Source organism: Rhineura floridana, chromosome 14 (genome assembly GCF_030035675.1).
Source record: "Rhineura floridana isolate rRhiFlo1 chromosome 14, rRhiFlo1.hap2, whole genome shotgun sequence".
In the NCBI taxonomy this organism is placed as follows: domain Eukaryota; kingdom Metazoa; phylum Chordata; class Lepidosauria; order Squamata; family Rhineuridae; genus Rhineura; species Rhineura floridana.
Genome location: NC_084493.1, coordinates 37,239,180 through 37,258,893, shown reverse-complemented (window position 1 = coordinate 37,258,893; position 19,714 = coordinate 37,239,180). Strand labels below are relative to the sequence as shown.

The window sequence follows — 19,714 nt, the reverse complement described above, 5'->3', positions numbered from 1 at the left end:
TTGACTGCCTAATGTGCACATTTTTGTACATATTTTGTGGTTGGAGAACAGCATCAAAGAATTTGGAGAAGGGTGAATTTTGAAGGATGGCTGTATCTCAGAATGTCCAAAGTAGGTGGATTTGGGTTAAATTCCAAACTGAATTGAATTTCTTCCCCATCGCTGTTGCTAAATAGGATTTCTGTTTGATGCTGACCATTGCAGAGCAGCTAGGATTTGCTTCCACTGAGTAAATCTTTACTCAAACCTTGGTATGGTGATGGCATTATACAAATGGAGGTTACACTTGTTTATCCATCCACTTGATGGATTTTGCATCTGATTTGAAAACTTAGGAAGCTGATATGTGGACACTGTGAGTGGTCTGGGAGCACCAAATGTTGTAGCATGGCTATGGCCAAGCAAGTCTGGCCCTTGGATGGGAGTCAGCTGGCAATCTCATGTAAGAATAGGATACCTGCTGTCTTGATCTATGCAGTGTAGGAGGCCTATACATTTTGGGTGGTATTCAGTGCTAGTTCTGCTCAGAGTAGATATGACGAACATAGGTTCATTAATTTCATTGGATCTTCTCTGAGTAAAACATAGTTGAATACAACCCTTTAAGAATTGGTGGTTGTTATGTGCCTTCGTCGATTACAACTTATGGCGACCCTATGAATCAGCGACTTCCAATAGGAATATCTGTCATGAACCACCCTGTTCAGATCTTGTAAGTTCAGGTCTGTGGCTTCCTTTATGGAATCAATCCATCTCTTCCTTGGTCTTCCTCTTTTTCTACTCCCTTCTGTTTTTCCCAGCATTGTCTTCTCATTATGTGTCCAAAGTATGATAACCTCAGTTTGATCATTTTAGCTTCTAGTGATAGTTGGTTTAATTTGTTATAACACCCAATTATTTGTCTTTTTCGCAGTCCAAAGCTCTCCTCCAACACCACATTTCAAATGAGTTGATTTTTCTCTTATCTGCTTTTTTCACTGTCCAACTTTCATATCCATACATAGAGATTGGGAATACCATGGTCTGAATGATCCTGACTTTAGCGTTCAGTGATACATATTTGCATTTGAGGACCTTTTCTAGTTCTCTCATAGCTGCCCTTCCCAGTCCTAGCCTTCTTCTGATTTCTTGACTATTGTCTCCCTTTTGGTTAATGACTGTGCCGAGGTATTGATATCCTTTACAAGTTCAGTGTCCTCATTGTCAACTTTAAACTTACAGAAATCTGCTGTTGTCATTACTTTAGTTGTCTTGATGTTCAGCTGTAGTCCTGTTTTTCTGCTTTCTTTAATTTTCATTCTTTTCAAATCATTACTGGTTTCTACTAGTAGTATGGTATTGTCTGCATATCTTAAATTATTGATGTTTCTCCCTCCAGTTTTCACACCTCCTTCATCTTGGTCCAATCCTGCTTTCCGTATGATATGTTCTGCATGTAGGTTAAACAAATAGGGTGATAAAATATACCCCATCTCACACCCTTTCCAATTGGGAACCAATCGGTTTCTCCATATTCTGTTCTTATTGTAGCCTCTTGTCCACAGTATAGACTGTGCTGTGGCACCCCCATTTCTTTTAAAGCATTCCATGGTTTTTCAAGATCTACACAATCAAAGGCTTTGCTGTAATCTGTAAAGCACAGCGTGATTTCCTTCTGAAATTCCTTGGTCCGTTCCATTATACAGCATATATTTGTGATATATTTGCCTCTTCCCTTTCTAAATCCAGCTGGGATGTCTGGCATTTCTGGCTCCATATATGGAAAGAGCCTTTGTTGTAGAATCTTGAGCATTACTTTCCTTGCATGGGATATTAAGGCAATAGTTTGATAATTACTGCATTCCGTGGGATCCCCTTTCTTTGGAATTGGGATGTATATGAACGCTTCCAGTCTGTGGGCCATTGTTTCGTTTTCCATATTTCTTGGCAAATTTTTGTCAAAATGTGGACAGATTCAGTCTCAGTAGCTTGTAGCAACTCTACTGGTATGCCATCTGTTCCTGGTGATTTGTTTCTTCCAAGTATTTTAAGAGCAGCTTCCACCTCACATTTTAAAATTTCTGGTTCTTCATCATACAGTTCCTCCATGAATGAATCTGTCATCCTTGCATCTCTTTTACGAAGCTCTTCAGTGTATTGCATCCATCTTCCTTTTATTTCATCTCGGTCAATCAGTGTGTTCCCCTCTTGATTATTCAACATCCCTACTCTTGGTTTAAATTTGCCTTTCATTTCTCTTGTTCTACCCTTTTTGTCGTCCTATTTCTATACAATAACTATTGTAATAGTTCTCTTTGCCCCTATGTACTAGTTGCTGTATTGTTGCATTTAGGGTTCTAACCGTGTTTGTTTCTCAATTTGCGTTTGCTTTCTTTCTCTCTCTAACCATTTTAAGAGTTTTTTCAGTCATCCATTGAGGTCTTTCTGTCTTTTTGCATTCTTACCAGATAATGTCTCTGACTTCACACCATAGTTCTTCTAGTTCTCTGTCAGTTAAGTTTAAAGCTTCAAATCTGTTCCTTATTTGATCTTTATATTCTTCTGGGATGTTATTTACATTGTATTTTGGCATTATGATTGCTTTGCTGTTTTTCTTTAGCTTTACTCTGATTTTTGATATTACCAAGATTTTATGCAGTTTCTACTAATTTAAAAATTTGATATCTCTCCAATTCCTCTTTTCCTGCATTTGCCATCATCCAAGTCTACTCTCCAACAGCAAACCTATTAGGTTTCCCATTTAATCTCATTGATATTACTCGCTCAGACCTTGCGTTTTAGCTCCTAATTGTTTTTGCTACATCACTTCTCACTATTAAATCAACCCAGTTTCTTCATAATTTCTTATTTCCTGCATAAAATATTTTGTAGTTGCTGATTGAAAATGTCCCATTCCCGTCCATTTTAATTCACTCACACCAAGTATTCTAATGTTGATGCGTTCCATTTCTTGCTTGACAATTTCTAACTTTCCCTGGTTCGTGCTTCTCACATTCCATGTTCCTGTTGTGTACATCATACAATTCCAGACTCTCCTTTTGCATCTGTGCTCATCAGCCTCTGGGCTTCCTTTCGGCTTTGACCCAGCTGCGTCATTAGTCACAGCGCTACTTGTACTTGTCCTTTGTTCTTCCCCAGTAGCACGGTGAGTGCCTTCTGACCTGGGGGTCTCATCTTCCAGCAGTATCTCGTGTTGCATTTTGGATGCTCTGTTCATAGGTTTTCATGGTAAGAGGTATTCAGAGGTGGTTTATCATTGCCTTTGAGAGCCAGTGTGGTGTAGTGGTTAAGGTGTTGGACTACGACCTGGGAGACCAGGGTTCGAATCCCCACATAGGCATGAAGCTCACTGGGTGACCTTGGGCCAGTCACTGCCTCTCAGCCTCATGAAAACCCTATTCATAGGGTTGCCATAAGTCAGAATTGACTTGAAGGTAGTACATCATTGCCTTCCTCTGATTCTGGATTCATCTTAGTCTGCTGTCTCAGCTTTGACCATTCCCTTTTGCATGACCCTGCTAGGAGTCTAGTCTCTTGTTCTAGACTCCTGATGGCATTGCTCTCAGCTTCTTCGACACTCTCAAACCCCCTCACCACGTTAAGGTGTGCGTCCTAGAGGGGGCCCTTTAAGGGTAACACCTCTAAAAACCAACTGTACCTGTTGCTTAAAGGAATATTAAGTACTTTTTAAAATTCTGTGTAAACCTATATTGTAACGTGCATGGGTATATTTCCCATTTAACATAAACTTAATAGAGTTTGAATGTATTGTTTTTCAAAACTGCAAAATTGCAAAATGTGAATATCCATTTACTCATTGCCTAAGAGGGGTCACTTCTGCTTTGCTCTTGTGTTTTGTTTTCTATTGTGTAGGAGCGGCCCGGAGAATTCCCCGCCTTCAAAGGTGAAAGGGCAGAACTTAGGGGAGGGAGTGATGGAGCTTACATAAACTCCTTTCTTATGTCCAGTCTCAATCTGGGCTGGGCAAGTGGGAAGACAAGCTTTCATTCTTAGCAGAAATGAGAGCAATTTTCTTTCATTTGATTCCAAAAGCAACTGTATTCTAAATGGGAAATAGAGTAACTTTAAAATCTGTCTTTCCTTGCTGCCTTGTGTTTGAAATGCCCTTTTAGAAGATCTGCATAATGCCACCTTGCTGACTTTTTTAAAATTCCTCCTCCAAACACACCTTTTTCAGGAGTCTTTGGCATTATTTCTTAGTCTCTATGCCGTACTGTAACTAAGCTGAAGTATATGAGACTGAAATAAATGCTTATTCTTTTCCCTATTTAACCCCATCTCCACTGCATTCCCCTTCTTCTCCCTTGTGTTGAATTTTGGATTGTAAGATCCTCAGGGCAGGGACCTCATAGGATCATAGAGAATCATAGAGTCATAGAATAGTAGAGTTGGAAGGGGCCTATAAGGCCATCGAGTCCAACCCCCTGCTCAATGCAGGAATCCAAATCAAAGCATTCCCGACAGATGGCTGTCCAGCTGCCTCTTGAATGCCTCCAGTGTCAGAGAGCCCACTACCTCTCTAGGTAATTGGTTCCATTGTCGTATGGCTCTAACAGTTAGGAAGTTTTTCCTGATGTCCAGTCGAAATCTGGCTTCCTGCAACTTGAGCCCATTATTCTGTGTCCTGCACTCTGGGATGATTGAGTAGAGATCCCGGCCCTCCTCTATGTGACAACCTTTCATGTACTTGAAGAGTGCAATCATATCTCCCTTCAGTCTTCTCTTCTTCAAGCTAACCATGCCCAGTTCTTTCAGTCTCTCCTCACAGGGCTTTGTTTCCAGTCCCCTGATCATCTTTGTTGCCCTCCTCTGAGCCTGTTCCAGTCTTGTGCCTGCAGAGTGGCATGATGGTGCTGTGTAAATGGTTGGGGCCAGGTTATTTAAGGGACTGTCTCTGTCTACATGAACTTGGCTAAGTCTTGTGATTATCATTAGTGGTGGTCCTCTGCTGCCCCACCATTAACTATGACCCAGTTGATGAGAACCAGAGACAGAACTTTCTGAGTGATGAACCCGTATTTGTGAACTTTTTCCCCAAGGATATTTGCCAGGTTCCCTCCTTGTAAATCCTTAAAACAAAAAAGGGAAGACTTTCCTGTTTCGGAAAACTTCTTGTAATAGATTGCTGCTGTTTTTGGTTTTTGGTTTGCTTAAACTGTATTTTTTAGTTTTTAAAATTGCATTCGTACTCTGAGTAGTATTGTATGCTGCTGTATGAAGACCTTTTGCACTGAAAAGCAGGGCGTTGTATATACCAGCCTTCACCAGCCTGGTGCCCTCCTGATGTTGTTGGACTCCAACTCCCATCAGCCCCAGCTAGAACAGCCGTGCTCCCAGAGACCCCAGCATCGTACAGCCACACTGGCTGGGGCTGGTGGGAGTCATAGTCCAAAACATCTGGACGGCCCCTAGCTGGCGAAGTCTGATATTCATGAATAGTATTCTCTGAGTGCTTATCACCATGTAGCCAAAACAACACCATCCACGGACAAGAGAGGAAGAATTAGTAGAGGTGTGGGAACTCCCAAGGGTTGCAGAAGTATGAAAAAAAACCCTTACAAGAAAAAGTGAGGAGAAGCCCGCAAATGGTCTACTGAGTATGCTCACTGGCCATGGAATGCTGAGTGTATTTTGGGAGGGAGGAATGGAAAAGGGGGAGGGTGGAGGGTGATGGAATAGAGTATCTAGGAAAAAGGGTATGACTGGCTTGCTGGAACCCTGAATAGGAACAGTCCACATGGCAATGTTTTGTTGCAGGCCCTGCTTACAGATTCCTAAATAAATGACAGGACTTTCCACATTGTTTCAGACAAGTCCATGAGTTCCCTGTTAGAGGTAGCCCTCTCTGGAAATGAAGAGCAAAAGCCATTTGATTACAAGCTGCGCCCTGAAATCTCAGTCTTCGTTGATTTGGCTTTGGGATGTGCAAAGGAGCCTGCTCGTAGCCTCTGGGTCAGCATGCAAGACTATGCGGTTAGTAAAGGTAAGCTTTGGGAAGCAAAAGGGGCTGGTTAGTAGACGCTCCTCTGTCCTGAGCGACCAGGGAGAGGCAGTGGACCTGCCACAGTGAAATGAATTGGATTCATCTATCCTCATTTTGGAGGAGGGACTCTTTCATTTTTTTTAAAAAAAACAACAGGATGTGGATCCACTTAAAACTTTTAAAATTTCTATGAACTCCTTGGGATACCCTAATTTAGACACCACTTTGCCATGGCCATTTTATTTTAGAAAGGATTTTTATTTTCTGACGTTTGTTACATTTGTTGTAATGTAGTCAGTTTGCTTGTTAAAATATCTGTGCACTGCTAGTGTGTGCTGGCAGAACCAGATTTTTAAAGCAGTTTTAGGCACATAATAAATAGCTGCCTGCTGCCCATATGCCACGGTGGTGAAGTCTATGTGTCCTTAGTCTGAAAAATCCATCCTACTTAGGGTGGGCATGGCAGCTCACTTCCTATAACTTGGTCCTATTTTGTGGGTGGATGAGTGGGAGGGCATAATGTTGGGATGAACGCTGCCCAGGGACAGAGATGTGAAGTCCTTTTGAGGCTTTTAGAAAGCTCTGTTCACTGATCATGCCACATGACTATTGTATAATGAAAAAGAGCTTCCCTCTGACAGACAGCAGAACTTCAAGTGAATTTAGGGTCCATGGAGTTGAGAGTCTATGCAAACTACATCCATTGTACCTTGGGGATGGGTGGCAAAGGGACAGAAGAGGTGCTTGTTGTATAATAATTGCCCATCCTTGATGTAGAACCAGCTCTGGGAATTAGAATGGGTGTTCTGAGCCATTCATATTGGACCAAGGGCAACAAGGCAGGCCAGTAGTTGCATCACCACAGATAGCTCCAAGTGAGCCAGCAAAGGCTGGAGGTGACCTGAGGCCATCAGGACCCCTTGGCCTGATGGTTATGGATCTGAAAGGGCCAGTCACCTTTCTGTGGCATCCTGCCTAGTACGCTTCCTCTGCCATTGGGCAGGTGTGGGAGTACGGGAAGCACTTTATTCCTCTGACAAGTCAGGCTCAAGGGTCAGTGTCTGTGAGGGGCCTGGTTCAGGCTCTGCAGGCTGTAAATCATCAGCCTTGGCTCTATGGGCTTGGCTGCGTCCTCTGGCTGAGCTCGGAGTCATGATAGTTGTTGAATTTGGAATATCTTCAAATTAATGACCAAGTCTTGTGGAAGTCGTATTGTGGTTCTGTGCACACTTACTTGGAGTCCTGTGCACCCTTATTTGGGAGTAAGACCCATTGACCTCACTGGGGCTTGCATCCATGTAAATGTGCATAGGATTCTACTCCTGAAGCATTTTGCATGGTCCTCCAACTGCAGGTAACAAATAACTATTCTTTATCCATTCTAGACGTCGTCAGTGTGCCTGGGATAAATAAAAATAGGAGGGTCTTGCCTTTGTTAGTATTAAAATACAAACTGATCAAGGTTCTAAGTAAAAAAAAGGGGGGGAAAGGAAAGTTGGGTAGGAAGAAAACATTTCATATCTCTTGACATGCTGGGGAATCTCAGACCAGAGGCCAAATGTGTCCCGCAGGACTCCCACTGGGCCATACCCCCTCTCCCCAAGCCATGCTCCTCACCAGACCTCCCCCTCGAGTGCTTTTTCCTAGCTGGAATTGTCCTTGAACTGTGATAATGTCTCTTGCTTCCCTGGATGGAGTGATGGTGGGAGGCGCAGCATAACCTCTGACTTTTGCATGGCTGGAATGTAACCTTTTGTGTGAAGATAAGAGCAGTAACCGCCGTTCACCCACATTTGCCTCTGGCTGTGCCCATCCCTGGCATGCATCCCTGAAAGGTTTCCCATTGGGGAAAATGCAGCCGTTAGGCTGAGAAGGGTTTCCCGCTTCTGGTTTAGGGGAAAAAAGGCAGGCTGTTACATTGTTGAATTATGGATGCTGTCCTCCCCAACTGCCCCCATTTTATTGAATGCTCTATAATTCTGTTCACAACTTATTTGCAGAGTTTACACAATACTTGTATACATAATATAATGCTAAAATAAAGAAAATAATCTATATGGATAAGTATTTTCCTTAAGCTTGTTATTCCAAAACTTAATAAACAGTGCCCACTGTTCTAAATCTTTTTGTTTGACCGTTATTTCTTCTTGTACAAAATGTTAATTCTATCATTACAATATCCCAGATTCTTTTGGACGTTTCTGAAATCAGAAGGGCTCTTCTTCTGTTCCATGCTTTGGAAATGCTTATTTTTGCAGCAAGTAATAGGTTTATAATTTAGTAATAGATGAGAGACAGTGTGGTGTAGTGATTAGAGTGTTGGACTACGACCTGGGAGCCCAGGGTTCGAATCCCCACACAGCCATGAAGCTCACTGGGTGACCTTGGGCCAGTCACTGCCTCTCAGCCTCAGAGGAAGGCAATGGTAAACCCCCTCTGAATACCTCTTACCATGAAACCCTATTCACAGGGTCGCCATAAGTCGGAATCGACTTGAAGGCAGTCCATTTCATTTTTTTCAATAGATTTAATATTACCTCCAGATCTTCTTCTAAGACCATCACTCTTAAATAATTTAGTAATAATGTTTAGGATTATTTGGCAATTGCTACCCAGTCATTTCTAAAATAAAGTTGCAGATTATAATCCTGTATAAGTGTATAATTGGGCATCATGAAATCTGCTTGAGGCCTATTACATCTCCAACACTTAACCTTGTAGTGAAGAGTATATCGTAATGAGTCTGTTATACTGTTGAATTATTGATGCTGTTTTAGCTTTGGATACTTTCAGAAAACCATTATCAGTTTGTCTTCCCCCCCTTTCCAGATTGGGATAGTGCCACCTTGAGCAGCGAATCGCTTTTGGATACCGTCTCTAGATTTGTTCTTGCTGCCCTCCTGAAGCATACAAATTTACTTAGTCAAGCAAGCGGTGAGAGCAGGCAAGTATCCAGAAGGCATTTTGAGAAGTTACCTTGTGTTAGAGATACTGCATGTCCTCTTACCCGTAAGAAACTTTTGTGTCTTTTAGGTATCAGCCTGGCAAAGCCCTAGTAGAAGTTTATCGATGTGTGTATAAAGTTCGAAGTCGTTTGCTGGCTTGCAAGAATATGGAACTTATTCAGATGAGGTCATCCTCAAGGGATAGATGGGTAAGTCTGAAGGCTCACCATTCTACTCCTCTTTCTTATGTAGTGCAAGAAAATTGTGCATTTCAAGGCATGGAATGCTGTATAGTTTGATTACTTTTTTGAGGATGAAAATCATGTGAGCATTTGTCTTAACATGATTTAGTTTAGATGTGCTGACTATATTAATATCTCCTTCAAACTTTTGATTCTGTTCTCTCTGTAGTGAGTTTGCTAAAAAAAATCTATTACTTTTACACAGCCCTCAAGTGGGCAGCCATTTCAGAGGCGATCCAGCATCTTCTGGACATTCAAGTGATCAAGCCAGTCTCCCCAGTGGCATGCTTCTCAGAGGTTTATTTCATTTTGTTTGTGGTTGTGAAACACGATGAGTCATGGAGGGCTATCCTCGACTTGAAGTTTGTCAACAAATTTGTCCACTGTTGGAAATTCAGAATGGAGTCCCTAGTGACCATCAGAGAAGTGCTCCACCCTTGGGGATGTTTGTGCTTTGATCAACTTGAAGGAGCCTTACCTCCATGTGCCCATCCATCCACACCACAGGAGCTACCTAAGATTTGCCTACAATGATGCGTATCTTCAGTTTAGTGTGATGCTGTTTGGAATGTCATCTGCACCTAGGGTTTTTGCCAAGATAATTGTTAACCTGGTGGCACAAGTGTGCCTCCAAGATATCCATATCTGTTCTTATTTGGATGACCTCTTTGTCCATTCAGCCTCCACCAACCAGGCTTGGAGGGACCTGGTCCACTCCCTGAAAATGCTTTTGCACCACGGTTTCCTGATCAATGCTCAGAAGAGTCATCTGGAGCCCTGCTAATGCCTTCAGCATTTGGATATGGTGGAGACCATTACCCTCCCCAGAACAGATCCTCAGGCTCAAAACAGCTGCCCTGGATCTGCAGCTGGTCTGGTCAGCAGACTTAATGCTTCTGGCCAAGGTCCTGAGCCTTTTTATATTGATTGTGCAAATTGTGCCTTGGTCCCTCTATCACCTGTGGCCCCTGCAATGGCCCCTGCTTCCCTACCAGGCGGATATCTCCCACTGCTGTCATTGCCTGATCCATTTGGCCCCGCTTCTAAAGCATTTGCTAGTTTGGTGGACCCTGGACAGCAACCTCCAGTGTGGGATTCCCTTCTGGCATCTTTGTCAGACTACCATCCCAATGAACATGAGCCTCCTTGGCTGGGGAGCTCATTTCCTGTTGGACTTTGTCCAGTCTGGTCCTCAGCAGAAGCCAGACACAGCATCAGTTGGCTAGAGCTGCGGGCAGTTTAGTTGGCCTTTTAGCACTTTGTCACCAAGTTCAGCTTTGTCCAGGTATTGCTCCCCATGGATAACACCCCAGTGAAAGCTCATGCCAGCCATTAGAGTGGGACTTATTTGTGCAGCCTGCAGACATAGTCAGCTCTTCTCGTGGGCAGAGTCTCATTTCCTGTCTCTTTGCACAAATAATTCCAGCAGCGCCTCTAACGCCAGTTGGCTCAGTTGTCAGCAGATCTTTCCAGGAGAGCAGGGGCTCTATCTCAGGGTCTTTGTTTCTCTTCAATGGCACTTTGGCCCTCTTCTTTTGGCCCTCTTTGCTTCTGACCTCAGTGCCCACCTCCCCCACTTCTTTGCTCAGTTCCCAGTGTTGGGAGTGGAAGCGACGGACGTGCTGTGGCCCCAGAGGTTCCTCTAACCTTTTCTTGCAATTGTCCTTCTGGAGAGGACTCTTTGCAAGATCCGAGAGGAAGAGGCAGGAGTGGTCTTGATTGCTCCTCACGGTCCCCATCATCCCTGGTTGTCCAAAATTCTCCATCTGGTGGTTGCCAAGCCTTGTCCTCTTCCAGTCGTTTCAGATTCTCAAGGTCCTGTCTCCTGTCTCAAGGTCCAGTGTGGCATTTGAACCCCAGCTGGTTGAGGCTGATAGCTTGGTGACTCCATAGTTCTTCTGGTTCTCTGTCGACTAAGTTTAAAGCCTCAGACCTGTTCCTTATTTGATCTTTATATTCTTCTGGGATGTTATTTAAATTGTTTTTTGGCATTATGATTGCTTTGTTGTTCTTCTTTAGCTTTACTCTGATTTTTGATACGACCAGTTCATGATCTGTACCGCAGTCTGCTCTTGATCTTGTTTTCGCAGAAAGTATGGAAGTTCTCCATCTTCTGCTACCAATTATATAATCAGTTTGATTCCTATATTGACCATTTGGTGATTTCCACATGTACAGTCTTCTTTTCGGTTGCTCAAAAAATGTGTTTGCAAGAAACAAATTATTGGCTTCACAGAATTCAATAAGTCTTTCTCCTGCTTCGTTTCTGTCTCCACAATTCCTAGTTCTTCTCTGTTCCCTACTTTTGCATTCCAGTCCCCCATGATTATCAGCACATCTTGTTTTGGTGTGTGATCAATTTCTTCCTGTACTTCTGCGTAAAATCTCTCCAATTCCTCTCCTTCTGTGTTTGCTGTTGGAGCCTAGACTTGGATGATGGTTATGTTAATAGGGTTCCCGTTTAATCTCATTGATATCACTTGCTCGGACCCTGCGTTGTAGCTCCTAATTGCTTTTGCTACATCTCACTATTAAAGCAACCCCGTTTCTTCTTAATTTCTCATTTCCTGCATAAAGTATTTTGTAGTTGCCTGATTGAAAATGTCCCATTCCTGTCCATTTTAATTTACTCATGCCAAGTATTGTAATGTTGATATGTTCCATTTCTTGCTTGACAATTTCTAACTTTCCTTCGTTCATGCTTCTCACGTTCCATGTTCCTATTGTGTGTGTTGTACAACTCTGGACTCTCCTTTCGCATCTGTGTGCATCAGCCTCTGGGCTTCCTTTTGGCTGTGACCCAGCTGCGTCATTAGTCACAGCGCTACTCGTACTTGTCCTTTGTTCTTCCCCAGTAGCTCATTGAGTGCCTTCTGACCTGGGGGTCTCATTTTCCAGCAGTATCTCGTGTTGCATTTTGGTTACTCTGTTCATAGGCTTTTCATGGTAAGAGATATTCAGAGGTGGTTTACCATTGCCTTCCTCTGAGTTTGGATGCATCTTAGTCTGGTGTCTCAGCTTTGACCATTCCGCCTCGGGTGCCCCTGCTAGGAGTCTAGCTTCTTGGTCTAGACTCCTGACGGCGTTGCTCTCAGCTCCTTCGACACTCTCAGACCCCCTCACCACGTTGAGGTGTGCATCCTAGAGGGGGATTTTCATCAGACTGATTCTTTCTTTGTTTGGTTCCATCTTAGTTCCATAGGAAAGAAGGTCTTCAGTGCTACTCTGTCCCTTTGGCTACAGGCTTGCGTTGTGCTTGCTTGTGACTCTGGGTCTTCCTGCTCCTCAGAATGTTACTTCTCATTCCACCAGATCAGCATCTACAAACAGTGCTTGAGGGGCTTTTGGCCAAAAGGCGGCATAGAAAGAAACCATGCCAGTGCCATTCCTCTTGCATTGTCCCTCCCCTTGAAGGTTCCATGAAGAGCCTGGACATTGTCCAGCTACTGTCAGGTCTTCAGTTCAGTTTCCAGTAAAAGGAATGGGAATCAGGACCACTCACAGAACAGTAGTGTTGGAAGGGGCCTATAAGGCCATTGAGGCCAACCCCTCGCTCAGTGCAGAAGTCCAACTTAAATCATATCCAACAAGTGCCTATCCAGCTGCCTCTTGAATATTTCGTTGGTGTTCTGGATCTGAAACCTTTGCTGTTTCTCAGATGATGCAATGTTATGTTACAGTGGCTATTTGATCTACTCTTAATTTCCTGGCTGTTTAAAGTGCACACTACCATGTGACACTTGGCTTCAATTAATTGAATTAATTGGTTTGCAGCTATCACATGTATCAAATGGTTGCATGCAACCACTCACACAAGCACTGATAGCAGGGTTGCCACACCATCACTTCACACAGTTTCAGAAATGTTTGCAGTAGCAATCAACCTGTGACCCGTGCTCATGATGAAGGAGGGGTGGGATATAAATTTAATAATAAATAAATAAACTTCCATTTTGCTATATACATGGCCCAACAGGACTGCCTGAGTCGGCTGATGTTCAACAGTAGCCATTCTTTCCTGTTCAGTTCAGGGTTGGGCAACCTTTTTCATCCTGAAGCCCACATTCTCTTGGGGGCAACCCCCTGGGGGATGCATGCCCAGTGTTTTTAAATTTGTATATTTGTTCTTAATGTTTTAATTGTTGTAAACCGTCCAGAGAGCTTCGGCTATGGGGTGGTATAGAAATGGAATGAATGAATGAATGAATGCCAGTAGTGGGCAGGGCCAGAGGCAGAATTGGGCTGAGAAATGGGTGTGTTTCTTACCTTTGTATAAAAGGCTACATTCCATCCATGCAAAAGCCAGAGGCTTCTACACTGATGCCTCCATCCAGGCTACCAAAATACATTACGCTGTCTTAAGGACACATTCCAGTCAAGCACAAATACTTGGGAGAGGTGTGCCCTGCGGAGAAGGGTATGTGTCCTGCGGAGGGAGGCATGGCTTAAAGAAAGCCTGAGGGACCAGGTAGAAGGCTGTATTTGGCCCCCAGGCTCCACCCCTGGTTTAATGTAAGAGTATGCTGTATCCATATAACTTCTGTAGAATTAATTGCTTAAAAAGAGGCAATTTCTTCATGTAATTGCTCCCTTCTCTCTCCCCTCCCCCATCTTAGATGTCAGAAAACCCAGAATCTTCAGAAATGGATGCCCAAGAACACACCTTTACCCGAACCATTGATGAGGAAGCAGAGATGGAAGAGCAGGCAGAAAGAGAAAGAGAAGAGGGGCACCCGGAACAGGAAGAGGAAGAGGAAGAAAGAGAACATGAAGTTATGACAGCTGGGAGTAAGTAAAGTTTGGAAAGGTTCTGCAGAAGCTTCTTCAGCGAGAGTCCCATGGAAATGAACGGGGCCTCCAGCAGGAGTTTTATCTGTGATGAAAAAAAACTTCATCTGAATAATTTTTGCAGCCTTTTAGCTCTGCCTAGAAGTTAAGATCTTTGTTTTTGTGTTGCATGTTACAGAAATCTTTCAATGTTTCCTATCAGCCCGTGAAGTAGCGCGCAGTCGAGATCGAGAGAGAATAAATGGTGGGGCAGGGGCTCGAGATGATGCCCAGCCCCCTCAGTCCCAGCAAGAACGGCGTGTCAGCAGAGACCTTCCTGAGGGACAAGATGTTTACACCGCTGCATGCAACTCGGTGATCCATAGGTGTGCCTTGCTGATCTTGGGGGTCAGCCCTGTGATCGAGGAGCTGCAGAAACGAAGAGAGGAAGGGCAGTTCCAGCAGCCGTCAACTGGGACTCCGGAAGGAATTGGACTCATGACCAGGTGCGATTAACGAACTGTGTACAAAGAGCAAACAGCAGCTCTTGAAACCTTGCTGAGTAAAGCCTCAGTGGCCTGCTAAGGTAGGGGGAGCCTCCATATCCTTACTGGCGACTGTTGGTTTTGCTGAAGTTAGCAGTGTGAGAGTCGGACCCTTTCCTGTGATAGTGCCTAAATTGTGAAATGGGCTCCCAGACAGGGGCGGGGTGGAATATGCTGGGCCTCTTAATGTATTGGGTGCTTAAGAGACAAACGACTTAGTAGGTTTTGGTCATTGATTGTTGTTGTGTTTGAATTTTCAGTTTATTCTGTGGAATTCTTTACTAAACATAGATAATTGTGTTATTTTTCTACACTTACATATATGTTTTCTGTTATAATTTATATGTAACAAATGCATATATGTGTATATGTTTATGTTGTGTTTTAATCTGATTGCTAGCTGCTTTTGATTATATAGCAAAGCAGGTTACAATTATATGTTATAAGGTTCATGGAAAGAACCTTGGGGTGAGTTCCACACAAGCAACCTATGAAAGGGGAAGCCCTTGATTGAGAGAACACTCCATGGACACATCAGAATTCCTTGCGCATGCAAAGCATAAAACCCTCTATGGCACAAAATAAAAAATTAAGGCAAATGACACCATTATGGTAGCTGTTCTTTGCCTAAATTATTATTTATTTCTCTCGCATGTCTACATGAAGCAGAAGTGAAAGCCTTACTGCAGAGAGTCGCTCAGTCTACTCCGCTTCAAGTTACAAATTGATGAAATCACGGAGTGAATCTGATTTATCTCAGCCTGAATCAGATGAAGAAGGTTACTCACTGGTAGGTAAATTTTGTTTAAAGCCTTGCATAATGTTACTCTTATTGGTTCAGCAGTACAGGATGTGTTTGCAATGTTGTGAGTCTGTGTATCGTACTGGGATCTGATTTCACATCAGGTCTGGACACAATGGGGAGGCTGGAGCAAACCATTGCCCCCCAAATATTCTTGGGAAGTTCACATGCAATGGGATCTAATTATCACCATGTGCTTAATTTCAACCCTCCTTTTCTCACTATGTCCCATAGGAATTACATTGCCTATCTGTATAGTTTGTTGGAAGAAAACAAGGCATGAGAGTTAGAGGAACTTAGCATATCAAAAATAAAAAATGTAGAACAATCCCAGAGATTACAGAAGAACATTTGACAATGTTAAAGCTGTGTAAGGTCACATGGTTTTAGCACTGATCAGTGAGCCCAAGCTGATCAGTTTCATAACAAACCGACTTCTCAAAGTGGAGCGGTGTACAATAGGGCTCAGTCCTGGGCCCAGTGGTCTTCAACTTTTTAATTAATAACTTGATGAGGAGGTGCAGGGAATGCTTATCAGATTTGCAGATGATACAAAATTGGGAGGGATAGCTAATTCCCTGGAAGACAGAAACAAAATTAAAAATGATCTTGATAAGTTGGTGTATTGGGCTGAAAACAACAGTGCAAAGTTCTGCACCTAGGAAAAAGAAACCAAATATACAGTTATAAGATGGGGGATACTTGGTTTAGCAATGCTATATGTGAGAAGGATCTTGAAATTGTTGAACACAAGCTGAATATGAGCCAGCAGTGCAATGTGGCTGCAAAAAAAAGGGCAAGTGCTATTTTAGGCTGCATTTACAGACCTATAGGTTCCAAACTGCATGAAGTACTAGTTCCCCTCTATTCGGCACTGGTTAGGCCTCATCTTGAGTACTGCATCCAGTTGTGGACACCGCACTTGAAGAAGGTTTCCTCCTCTCCGAGGCATTTTAGCATGTGTTTTAATTTTTTTTTTAAGTGTTTTTAAATTTGTATATTTGTTTTTAATTGTTGTAAACCGCCCAGAGAGCTTCGGCTATGGGGCAGTATACAAATGTAATTTTTTAAAAAAAAAGGTTGCAGACAAACTGGAACGGGTTCAGAGGAGGGCAACAAGGATGATCAGGCACTGCAAACAAAGCCCTGTGAGGAGAGACTGAAAGAATTGGGTCTGTTTAGCCTTGAGAAGAGAAGACTGAGGGGAGATCTGATAGCACTCTTCAAATACTTGAACGGTTGTCATACAGACGAGGGCCAGGATCTCTTCTCGATCATCCCAGAGTACAGGGCATGGAATAAAGGGCTCAGGTAACTGCTAAGAGTGGTATGACAATGGAACCAATTAGCTAGGGAGGTGGTGGGCTCTCCGACACTGGAGGCCTTCAAGAGGCAGCTGGGCAGCCATCTGTCAGGTATGCTTTAACTTGGATTCCTGCATTGAGCAGGATGTTGGACAGTGATGGCCTTATAGGCCCCTTCCACCTTTATTCTATGATTATGTGACTTCAAACCATAGATTATGAAGCTGGATTTTGTTTTAAAATAGGACCTCACCAAAGACTCCTTAAGTTTAGCAATCACAGAATAAGAGAAGTTCTCTTGTGGGTCAGGAACTGGATAAGTAACAGGAAGAGTAGGGATAAATGGACAGTTCTCCCATTGGAGGACTGTAGAAAGTAGAGTCCCCCAAGGATCAGTATTGGTCCCAAGCTGTATAGGGCTTTATACACCAAAAGGAGAACATTGAACTTGGACTGGTAGCTAATGGCAGCCAGTGCAGTTCTTTCAGCAGCGGGGTGACATGTTGGCGATACCCTGCCCCAGTGAACAGTAACACCACTGCATTTGCACCAGCTGCAGTTTCTGGACCAGTCTCAAGGGCAGCCCCACATAGAGCACATTACAGTAATCCAGCCTGGAGGTTACCAGTGCATGGACAACAGTGGCCAGGCTATCCCGGTCCAGAAACAGCTGCCGCTGTCTTACTAGCCGAAGCTGGTAAAATAGGCACTCCTAGCCGCTGAGGTCACCTAAGCCTCTAACAAAAAAGATGGATTCAGGAGCACCCCCAGACTATGAGCCTGATCTTTCAGAGAGATTATGACCCCATCCAAAGCAGACAACTGACTAATTATCTGAACTCGGGAACCACCAACCTACACCACCTCCATCTTGGTAGGATTCAGACTCAGTTTACTGGTCCTCATCCAGCCGACTACTGAGTCCAGGCAGCGGTCCAGGACTTGCACGGCCTCTTCTGATTCAGATGTTGCAGAGAAATAGAGCTGGGTATCATTAGCATACTACTGACACCTCGCCCCAAAGCTCCTGATGATCACTCCCAAGAGCGAGATGTTAAACAGCATTGGGGACAAGATGGTACCCTGCGGCACCCCACAGCACAACTGCCAGAGGCCCAAAAGACAATTGCCCAATATTATTCTCTGAAAACGACCCTGGAGGTAGGATTGGAACCACTGTAAAACAGTGCCTCTGCTATCCATCTCACCAAGTCAGCCTAGAAGGATACAATGGTCAATAGTATCAAAAGCCACTGAGAGGTCAAGTAAGAATAACAGGGTCACACTCCCCCTGTCCTTCTCCTGATAAAGGTCATCCATCAGGGCAACCAAGGACGATTCAGTCCCATAACCAGGCCTGAACCCAGATTGAAATGGGTCGAAATAACCTGTTTCATCCAAGAGTACTTGCAATTGCTGTGCCACAACCCTCTCAATCACCTTCCCTAAAAAGGGGGTATTTGCAACCGGGCAGTAGTTGTCACAAACCAAATGGGTCCAGGGTGGACTTTTTGAGGAGCAGTTGGATCACTGCCTCTTTCAGGGCAGCTGGAAACACTCCCTCCCACAACGATGTTTTGACCACACCCTGGATCCACTCGGTCATACCCCCTTGGCAAACTTTAATAAGCCAAGAAGGGCAAGGGTTGAGGAAACGTTGCTGGCTGCATCGTCACAAACACCTTGTACACATCATCAGGCTGCATCAACTGAAACTGATCCCAAGAAGTTGCAGCAGATGTTGCACTGGACACATCACTGGCACTACAGTAGATGTGGATGGGGCATCAAGACTGCTACAGAGGTGAGCAACTTTACCCTCAAAGTGCCTTGCAAACAATTCACAGTGGGCTTCCAAAGGGTCTAAAACTCCATTTCCTGGAGTTGATGTCAAAAGACCCGACAATATGGAAAAGCTCCACTGGACGGCTGCTTGAGGATGTGATGGAAGCAGAGAAGTGGGCCGCCTTTGCCCCCCTTACCTCCGCACAATAGGCACTGTTATCAGGGCTGTGGAGTCGGAGTCGTGGAGTCGGAGTCGGAAGCAATTTTGGGTGGAGTCGGAGTCGGTAGAAATGTACCGACTCTGGCTTCAAAATAAATGTTGATTGTCAAATTTTTTAAAATATAAATTCAAAATGTCAAAGAAGCTTCCCATGAAGTCAGCTGTATTTGAGCATTTCACCATAACTCAAGATGGAAAACATTTTGTGTGTCAGTGTATGACACAGGACCCAGATGAAGACTAATGCTGTGATGCCAAGATCAGCGCATATTCAGGCAGCGATAAAAATGCTCCTATGAAAGCTTCCAATTTAAAAAGACATTTACAGCCCTTTCCAGGGCTGTGGAGTTAGAAGCAATTTTGGGTGGAGTCGGAGTCAGACAGTAGAAAAAGAGAGGAGTCGGGAGTCGAAGGTTTGGCGTACCAACTCCACAGCCCTGATGGTTATGATGTTTTACGTGTGCCCGATCAGCTTCACAGCACGTCTTTTGCCACTTGCACTCTAGCCATCTTCCAGCCTGTTTCATTGCCCTCAGCTCACTGGTGTACCAAGGTGCAAACTGGGCTCCACAATGCCAGAGAGGGCGCTTGGGGGCAGCCATGTCAAGAGCTCAACATGCCTCACTGTTCTACAGCGTGACAAAGGCTTCAACAGGGTCACCTGCTCTATCTACTGGGAACTCCCCCAGGGCATTCAGGAATCCAGTGGATTTCATTAGTCTCCAGGGACAGACCATCTTAATCTTCCCACCACCCCTGCAGGGGAGGATTGGAGCTATAAGTCTAAACTTCACTAGGAAGTGCTCTGACCATGGCAATGGGGTGACATTTATTTATTTTACTTATTATTTTATTTCTATCCGCCCTTCCTCCCAGCAGGAGCCCAGGGCGGACATCCACCACCATGTCAGCTCCAGAGTACATCTTCCTCCATCTGGAGCAAAAACCAAGTCAAGAGTGTGCCCTGCCTTGTGCATCAGGCCAGGGACAACTTGAGACAGCCGCATGGTCGTTATGCAGGCCATGAAGTTCTGAGCCGGAACACTAGAGGCAGCCTCAGCATCCAGGACTATTGTTCTGGGCTCCTCCAATACCACAGC

General features: G+C 44.0%; 1 protein-coding gene across 7 annotated transcripts in view; it reads left to right on the top strand.

Annotated features, from left to right (window-relative positions):
• HERC1 (HECT and RLD domain containing E3 ubiquitin protein ligase family member 1) overlaps positions 1-19,714 on the top strand; it is a 167,787-nt gene that overhangs the window by 55,454 nt on the left and 92,619 nt on the right. For 6 of the 7 annotated variants that reach the window (XM_061594925.1, XM_061594923.1, XM_061594922.1 and 3 more), the window contains exons 19-24: positions 5,831-6,004; positions 8,834-8,948; positions 9,038-9,158; positions 13,808-13,979; positions 14,158-14,464; positions 15,173-15,293. In XM_061594925.1, the coding sequence (XP_061450909.1) occupies positions 5,831-6,004; positions 8,834-8,948; positions 9,038-9,158; positions 13,808-13,979; positions 14,158-14,464; positions 15,173-15,293 (1,010 nt within the window). The remainder of the gene's footprint in view (positions 1-5,830; positions 6,005-8,833; positions 8,949-9,037; positions 9,159-13,807; positions 13,980-14,157; positions 14,465-15,172; positions 15,294-19,714) is intronic. The other variant, XM_061594928.1, reaches the window with a different exon arrangement.